This window comes from Suricata suricatta, chromosome 9 (genome assembly GCF_006229205.1).
Source record: "Suricata suricatta isolate VVHF042 chromosome 9, meerkat_22Aug2017_6uvM2_HiC, whole genome shotgun sequence".
NCBI lineage: Eukaryota > Metazoa > Chordata > Mammalia > Carnivora > Herpestidae > Suricata > Suricata suricatta.
Genome location: NC_043708.1, coordinates 28,068,164 through 28,077,662, shown reverse-complemented (window position 1 = coordinate 28,077,662; position 9,499 = coordinate 28,068,164). Strand labels below are relative to the sequence as shown.

General features: G+C 40.0%; 1 protein-coding gene across 1 annotated transcript in view; it reads right to left on the bottom strand.

Annotated features, from left to right (window-relative positions):
- Window positions 1–9,499, bottom strand: part of DPF3 (double PHD fingers 3) — a 249,968-nt gene that overhangs the window by 8,641 nt on the left and 231,828 nt on the right. The window contains exon 9 of the mRNA XM_029951159.1: window positions 3,116–3,228. Coding sequence (XP_029807019.1) covers window positions 3,116–3,228 — 113 coding nt within the window. The remainder of the gene's footprint in view (window positions 1–3,115; window positions 3,229–9,499) is intronic.

Below are 9,499 nucleotides of genomic sequence, written 5' to 3'. Positions count from 1 at the left end.
ATGTGGTATATATACACAATGGAGTACTACATGGCAATGAGAGGGAATGACATATGGCCATTTGTAGGAAAGTGGATGGACCTTGAGAGTGTCATGCTAAGCGAAATAAGTCAGGCAGAGAAGGACAGATACCTATGTTTGCACTCATAGGTCTAACAGGAAATTTTCAGAATGATCTAGCTTCAAGAAAAGCAAGCAGTTAGTAGTGCTTAAGAAAAATTGACTCAGTGTCAGATGGAGAATTGATACCTGTCACAACACAGCATTTTATATACTGTTAAGTGAAACTGCAATACAATCTAAGTATTTTGGGAGTGTTTGCTGTATAATTGGATTTAATGAAATGTTTAGAGGTGCAGTAGGCAGGATTTTGAGTAGATAATGAAAGAAAATGCAAAATGCTTATTGATTTATGATGTGGTTTCATCTTAGCTTGGGCAAAGCTGCAGTATTTAATACATCATAGCAGAATATTTACTATTGAAGCTTGAAAAGATGTGAGTTCTTTGTGTGCAATCTTTCATTTATGCATGTGAGAGGATTTTTGATTTTTTTAATATTTTTACATTGTAGTACTTGTTTTGCTTGTTGGTGGTGTTTGCTCGTTCTTATATATTATGTGAGATATGGACCTAATTTTGTCTTTTCCCAAATGATTACCCTATGTGTTAGCACCATTCATGAAAATGTAATTTTAGAGGCAACCTTTATCCTAATACTAAAACAGCCATAGATAGCTGGGTCAATCTATGGGTTTCTTTTCTATTCCATTGGTCTATTTGTCTATACTATTTTAATTAGGAGCTTTATAGTATGTTTTAATAACTGGTAGGGCTAGTCTCCACTCATAATTTATTGTTTTCAGTGTTTTCTTGACTATTCTTGCATGTTTATTTTTCCATATAAACTTCAGTATCAATTTGTCTAATTCTATAGAAGAGCTTGTTTGGTGTTTTTATTGGGTTTGAATTAAATGTGTAAGTTAACTCAGGAAGAATGTTGAATCATTCTATCCAAGATTGGAAAAATGTCTTTCCATCTGCCCAAGCCTACTTCTGTGTTTTTTTCAAAAACGTTTCAAACTTTTTTCATAAAAACCTTTCTTTCCCTTTATGTGGGGTTTACACATTATTGTTAAGTTTATTTCTAAGTATTTCTTTTTTGTTGCTATTTTAACTGGGATTATTCTACTATTGTATTCTCCAACTGGCTGATATTTGTGCATATGAAGGCTATTAATTTTTATATGATAATTTTATATCCTGCTACCTTTAATGTTTGAGGTAACTTTATCATTGATTCTCTAGGGTTTTCCAAATATACTATTCTAGTTTTTTAATTACAGTTTTGCTACTTTGTTACCATTCTTATACCAGTAGTTGATTTCTCTTGTCTAATTACATTAGCTAATATCTCTAGAATAATGGTAAACAGTCATGGAAATAGTGGCATCCTTACTTGGTTTCTTTTCTTAGTAGAAATGCATTGTTTTTTTCCCCCGTGTTACCGCATCAAATAAAATAATGGATTCAGTTCTAAGGTATAAAACATTTATCATATTAAAAATATTCCACAATTCCTATTTTCTTGAGTGTTTTTTTTTTATCACAAATAGGAGTTGAGACTACCTTCTGATTTTGAAAACTGATAGTTTGAAAACAGGAAAGAACCAAACATTAATCCTACCCTTTCTACATAATCTAAACCTGAGACTAACCAAATATGAGGTTGGAAAAGTTTCTTTGCAGAATTACTCCAGCTAGTAAACAAAGAAGAAATTATAATATAAAAATATCACTATTTTGCAACCTCTAATGAAATAGTCAATCTAGGAGGATCAGCAGTTGGGCGTCTGACTCTTGGTTTTGGCTCAGGTCATGGCCTCACAGTCCATGGGTTCAAGCCCTGCATCAAGCTCTACACTAACAGTGTGCAGCCTGCTTAGGATTCCCTACTCCCTCTCTCTCTGCCCTTGCCCACTTGTTCTTGCTTGCTCTCACTCTCTCTCTCTCTCTCTCTCTCAAAAATAATAAATAAACATTTAAAAAATAGTCAATCTAGTTGAAAATCATCAATAGCTGCTACCTTCACAAAAACAGAGAAATACCAGGCATTACATACTTCCTGATAAAAGAATACATGCTATTTATGAAGTAACCTTGAGATATGTGTGTGTGATATATTCCCATACATACTAAATTATAATGTGTGTATTTTTAATATTAGAGACAGAAAGAAAGTGAGAGAGCACAAGACTAAATTTGATCAGGATTCTAGTTCTAAGCACCAATATACTAGAGATATAAGAGACAGAGAAATATCAACCACTACAGGGATGCAGTCAATAAAAATACAGTCCTGGGAAACTCTACTAAACATATCAACTAACTGCAATATATGAGCCTTATCTGGATCCCAATTCAGATAAATGAGCTACAATAAAAAACATTTAAGACAACTTAAGGCAAGGCAACATTTAAGACAATTGCGGACAATAGGAGTGTTAACTGGGTGTTTGATTATATTGAGGAATTATTCTTTTTTAGTTAGCATTTTTGTCATTTTTGTTAGAAAGTGAGTCCTTATCTTTTTGAGAAACATGAAATATTTACAGGTAAAGTGATAGTATAACCAGGATGATGTGGGAGGATGTGTGAGTATTTATAAGACAAGATTGGACAATGTTGATTGATCATAGTTGAAGCTGGTGGTAGGCTCTATCAATTTCCTTATTTTCTGCACCTTTGTATAAGTTTGAAATTGCCAATCACAAAAAGTACGTTTTTTTAAATTCTGCATTTATCAGAGTTAATATTTAGACCCAATGAGATCACGTACTCTGGAATATGGTGTAAATGGGCAGGCACATTCCAATCATATGCAGTGGGCACCGCTGTCTGTCACTGAACCCTCGAGGCAAGTGGCCAGTGAGGTAGGCTCTGGCTGTCACCTCCTGCACCTCCCTCCACAGTACCCACATTTCCTGTTGGGCAGGGAGGGGTTCTGACATTTTCCCCAGGAGCCCAGTGACAAGAGTTCTTCCTTCTTTTCCACCCCTCTAAGGATTCCCAGACCCTTGGATTTCTCCTTCCTGCAAAGGAAGTCCCAAACTCACGTCATTCTCTGAGGTCCCACACAGGATGCAGGATTTGCACTCTATGCACTGCCACTTGTAGGTCTTGACGGCCTCGGTCATGTTCAGGGTGAACTGCAGGCAGGTTGGGTGACCTGCAAGAAGCAAAAGTGGCAGCATAAGGGCCAGAGGATCTGACCTGTCACCCCTCAACACCACTTTAACCAAAAACACATTTATGCCCAACTTAAAGGAAGGGCAGGTAGCACAGGCTGGGCAAAAACTGGAGCTCTACCCACACCCCTCACAACTACCTGCAGTTACATCAGATTGAGACCCAAGAGAGATACTGGCATTCAGCCCTTTTACCAGGGATAGATGCTATCCACATCCTCTTGCCCTAAGAGTCATGTCCCCCCCAAAGGTATAACGAGTCGATGAGGACAGAAAGTGGTGATCTGAGAGGAAGAGAAGGGAAATTGTGGAGTGCACTGCACAAGGCAGCATCATGAAAGTCACCAGCATTTTGACCCAAACCATAGCATCAACTGTGACAGGAGTAACACATAAGAGCTGTCTGCAGCTGGGTCTTTCAACCTGCATAGTTGTTCATGTTCACACTGCCTCCAGGCACAGGGAGGAGGTCAGAGGGAGTGTGTGAGCTTTTCCAGGGCATAGTTCAGGGGCACTGTAAGAAAACACTGCACTGCTATCTAAAGAATCCATGCCCAGGCCCAGGAGACTTGTAGAAGCCCATGCCCTGTACAGTGACAGGAACCATGGAGGAGAGTGGCCTGGCAGGCAGGGCAATGATGTGTAGCACAGCATCACAATGACCAGGACTTCCACTGGTCTTTACTCTTCTCCATCCCAAATATCATGTTAAATGAACCATTAGCGAATCAGGGATGGACATTAACAGAGGATGGACATTAAGCTGTGACTTAGAGCACACAATGCCAGTGGCCCATTACCCAAGGCTTGGCATGAAGGGCTGGACTCTCTTTGCAGCCACTGTGCACCCAAAAGAGATATGCCAGCCCTGAGACAGCAGCTATGAGCCACAGAATGTGAAGACTCTCAGCGTCCTATTTGTCAGGGAAGAGAAACTTGGGTGATGTTCCCAGGTTTTGCAGGAATTTGCCCACAGCACCCAAGGCAATTCCCATGACTGACTCTGTCACAAAAGAACTGGGAGCTTTGCCTACTGCTGAGGGTTCACCCTTTTCCAGAGCTCCCAACTCCACCAGACCCACCATATAATGCATTGCATTGCTTGCTCATAAGGGAACATGTGTTCCTAAAGAGGATACTAAAGAAAGGGGACACCAGTTAAAGCCAGTCCCACCAACCTCGTACCCTCCACAGATGGTCAGGACTCCACCTAGTAGCACCACCCCTTGGCCAAGCCACATCCCAGCAGGAGGTCCCCATTTCCTCCTTTCCAAATATTCAGAGGGCTGGTTACATTATAGTCATTTGGGAACATACTGTCTATTCAGTCAACATAAGGATCCTTCAGATATGAGTGTCCACAATACAAACCTCACAGAGTCCTCTCTGAGAGAGTAAGAGTGGGGATGGAAATGATTCATCAGTGGGAAGCATGGGGGACACTTAGCAAGGAACACACAGAAGCATCGAGAGAGGGCAGATCTAAAAGCTTTTCAAGGACTCACCAGGTGCCATCCAACTTAGAAGCTCCCACAGCTCTGAAATAATAACCCTCTCAAAGTGCCACCATGGCAATGACCCAGTGAGAAATACGCCCAGATGAATATCTAGCTGATATTCTTGAAAGCATCTCAAAGATCTATCTAAGAAGAACACTGGCCAGGGTTCTCAATTCCAATCTCCCAGAAAGAATACTGGGGTAGGAATGAGAGAAAACACCAGCTTGAGGTTCTGAGCGGTGTGGGCTGTGGATGTCCAGGTTCTCAGACAGGGCGCCCTTGGGAAGGTTGAAGGTAACTCCACGGAGCAGATACCCATGTACACAAGTCGATTTTGCTCAGTCCTGTGGCCTTGGGCCACATCCCAGCCACAACCAGATGGCTTGTGATAATTGTTCACTAACTTAACCGGCATTCCCTGAGCACTTGCTAGTCATTGCATTAGACAAAAAAGATACAGTGGTGAGCATGGCACCCCAAACCCCTCTAATGCAGCCAGAGAGAACTCAGATTAATAAGCTACATGCATATCTATTTACTTACAATTGTGTGATGGTTCCATGAAGAAAAATCATAATGAAACAAACCACAGGAGAACTTCACCTAGTCAGAGATGTCAAGGAAATCATCCAAGAAAGATCTTTAAGCTGATACCTGACAAATGAAGAGGACTTAGCTGGTTTGGAGGTGGGAGGGCAAGAGGCAGCTGGAGTGGTACCTGGAGCTTGATTATACAGGTACCTATCGCCCTTATTTAAGGCTTTGGGGCATTAAACTCATTAAAGAATTTTAAGCAGGGCAGTGACTGGATCACATTGTATTGTAAAGGAGCATTCTTTAGCATGAGAAATCTTTGGGGTGATGAAGCAGTCTGTACCTTGATGGTGGTGGTGGTTACATATGTGGTAAGATTGCATAGAACCATACATATACACACATGAATACCCATGCATGTCTGCATGTAAAACCAATAAAATATGAATAATTGCATCGATGTCAGTTGCCTGGTTTTGAGAGTGTACTACAGTTATGTAAGCTGGCACCACTGGGAGAAATAGAGTGAAGGGTGCATGTGACCTCTCTGTAATATATTTTTGTAACTTTCTATGAAGCTGTCACCATTGCAAAATAGAAAGTTGAAAGAATATTTTTAAGTAAGGAAAGAACAAATAAAGATTTAAATCATCAAAAAGGAAGGTACGAAGGAAAAAGCTGCTGTCTAAGAAAAGAATGTGTTGGGCGGCAGGGGAAAGAAGAGGTATAAGAACTGCTGCCAGGAAGCCAGTTAGAAGCTACCGGGAGAGAGAGACAAGGATGGTTAAGCTAAGGTGGAAATTTCAGAATGTTAAAGAAATAATTGATAGGGCTCGACCACTGTTTGAATGTTGGGAATGTGGGGGGAAAGAGATGATAAGAAATATTCTCAAGGTTCTGAACTAAGAACCTGGGTTGGGGTTATGGAGTAGCATTACTCAGACGAGAAAGAATATAGGAAGCATAGAGGGGCTTGATGCAGAGTGGGGAGAGAGGGCTTTGCTCTGGGAGATGTTGAGTTTGGAGAGTTTGGGAGACTGCCAGTGGAAATGTCAAGTGGAGAGTCAAATATATGGGTTTATAACTCAAGAGAGAAAGATGACTAGACATATAAATTTAGGAGCCGTTGCTAAATGGGTGGTCATCAAAACCAAGAGAATGAATGAAGTTATCGAAGAGAAGGGCAAAGGAACGAGAAAGGATGAGGAGAGAACAGAGGGAAGAGAAAAAGGTCGAAGACTACACTTAGAGGAACTCAACTATTTAACAATGAAAAGAAAGAACTGAGAGAGGAGACTGGGAAGGATGGCCAGGGAGATAAATACAAACTACGCAAGCATGGGGTCAGAGCAGCCAAAAGAACAGATTTCAAGGAGACAGGGTGGTCACTTGTGGTGACTGCCACAGGTTCTTGAGTTTTTCATTGCTTAATAAAGACCCGGAGTGAGGGAGTGTTGACAGATCAGAGCAAAAGCTGCCCTACTAATAGTAACACTCCAGTAGTGTCATCTTCCCTAGGAAGGAAGGTCAGCACATTCCAGAGCATGGCATGGAATTCAGTAGCCAAATGTGCATGCAGAGCTGCCTCTGTGGGTAGGGATGGAGGGTGGTATGTGTGCTTTGTGCCAACAACATTCCACAAATATTTATTAAGAGCCACTTCTATGTTCACGTTCCCCTAGACCACTGTGCCAAGCTCTGAAGACATTTTCTGGAATAACTTTGGACCAATGAATAGTAGCAGATGGGTTCTGGAAACTCCTGTTGGAAGTCTCTGTAAAAATCCTATGGGATTTTTCTGTGCTCCTGTCTTGAGAAAGTTATCAGCCTCCCGGAAAGACCTTCAAACCCAAAGGGTGGGAATAAAGCTCGCACAGCCTACCTCGGACTCCTAACATCCCCAGTAAAATGCAGAAGTAAGATTAGCTTCAGCACTAGCTGAAGAGCTACTTCAGCTCAAAATTCAAGGCATAATGGAAGTCCAAGAGGAAAGTAAAGGATGCAACTTCTTGGCTGGGGAAGGTGAGGCACAAGAAGTTAAGTCACCCAAGTGGCCATTAGCAGGTGCAAATATTATGTCTCAAACTAAATCCTCCATGTTGTCACAACAGGTTAATTTCCTGTTGCCTGTCTCTAATAACTGGAAAAGCCATTTTCCAGGTAAAACTGTAAGAATACAAATTCTTATCTACCATAGAAATGACTGAAATAATGCACACTATTGGACAAAGGAAAACGTTTCTAAGGGAAGTGCTAGTAACCTATTTCTGAGTTTGACTCCTAGAACTTGTCTTGCCCAGAATTACTTTCTAAAATTCTTGGAAGTAAGATAGTAGATTCAAGGGTAGACAAAAGAGACACATTGGTGTAAAAAAAAAAATTTTACTTATAGGCACTTGTTACTTAAAGATGCCCATTTTAATTCTTTGGTAAAGTTAACTATCATTTGATAAGGCATTTGCTTGTAAATTTAGGTGTTTTTTTCTTATCTCCAGCCTCCTTAAATCAAGGAATACCTGTATTGCTATTTAAATAGCCCTATGGAGTGAAGGGAAAACAGCCCTTCCCAGGTCTCCCTGGGCGAGATGAATCAACAGGACATTTATAAGATTCCAATTACCAAAATGAATTTAGAAAGTGGTGCAGTGTGCATGATTCATCCCAGCCAGATCATTAGAAACCAAGTCCTTCCTGAGTGTTCCATGAAATTTCTTCCATCGGGAGGGTTCAGTAAATCTTCTGCCTGCTTATTTAGTTTGTCCTATAGTGACTTGGTATGAAGATGCATTCCTAATCCAGCTCTAACTCCTTCTAAAATTGACCTCAATTCTCCATAAAAGTTGAAAAAAATTTAACACAGTCACCATGTGCAAGAAACCTAACTTCAGAACAGTGTTTTCAGACAATAGGAATTTGGCTTCAGGGTGCTATTGCAGAAGATAGGAAGAAAGGGGAAACCAGCAGGATTTAAGAAGCTTCTCAGAAAGAAGACCATCCATGAGGCTGGTTGAATGACACTGAGCTCAGTTAAAAAAAAAAAAAAAAAGTAAAAAAGAGAGGGCCGGCATCTGAAAGCGATGACTACTCCCCCGCCACTTGAAGAACACATCTCATGATTTCTCAGAACCCCTGGACTAGCTACGGAGAATGTTCCAGGGACATCAAACAGGATTTTGTGATATTTGAGTGAGAAGGCACACAGATAAATATCCAGGCAAAAACCAGTTTCACACTCACATCTCTTCCTACACATGCTCATATACAACTGCCCACACACATGGCTATTTCCAACCTTTCAGGAACAAAAATATCTAAATAGACCTTGTTGATTAAGCTCACATTATGATTGTGATTTAGAGGCTACCAGAAGTCATTAACCAGTCAATGCCACTCTACAGATATGCAGCACAGTGAGAAAACACAGTTCATTTTCAACAAACCCTGAGCAGGACTGGACAAAGTGCTATGACACGTATCCCTTATATTATGATCCTTATTAAGAGAGTTTTTTACTTCATCATCATCAATATTGAATTTGGATTAGACTAAACCACATTGCTGATTAAATGACAGCTCTAGAAAAAAATAAAAACCCACAGCATTATATTGCTAGGTATGTGCTAAAAATATAAATAAAACAGATACAAATAACTGTGGAACTTGCATAGTCTATTATTTATTCATTGTGAAATTATAAACACCTAATTATATTTTCTTTCCTTCTTTATCAGTGTTGCTCTCTTAAAAACTAATTTCTCAGGAAAGAAAATCCTAAATGTCCATGATTTCCAGGCAAGTAAATGCAAACCTCAAATTGCACTCATTGGTCTGATGCTTAGTTTATAGAAATTACATTATATAAAATACGTAGGATCAATTCCAGTCTGAAATAGCACCAAAATCAAGTCTCCATGGGCATTCATTAAAAAATAATTTGGCTCAAATTTCCAACAGTTTCCTATATTCATACACACATAAAGTTTCTAATATTTACATATTATAAAAATATGTAAGAAGCTTTAGCTGAATTACGCAAAGTACAGTCAAATCGGAATCATCCACGCTAAAGAGTAATTTGAGAAGAAAAAAATATTACTAGCTCACTTTGGGAAGCCTCTCATTCAATCAGATCCATTCCTTCTCATTTATTCTCTCTCCCTCACATCTCTCTGTCTCTCTCTGTCTCTGTCTCTTCCTTCCTCCCTCTATTTCTCTCTCT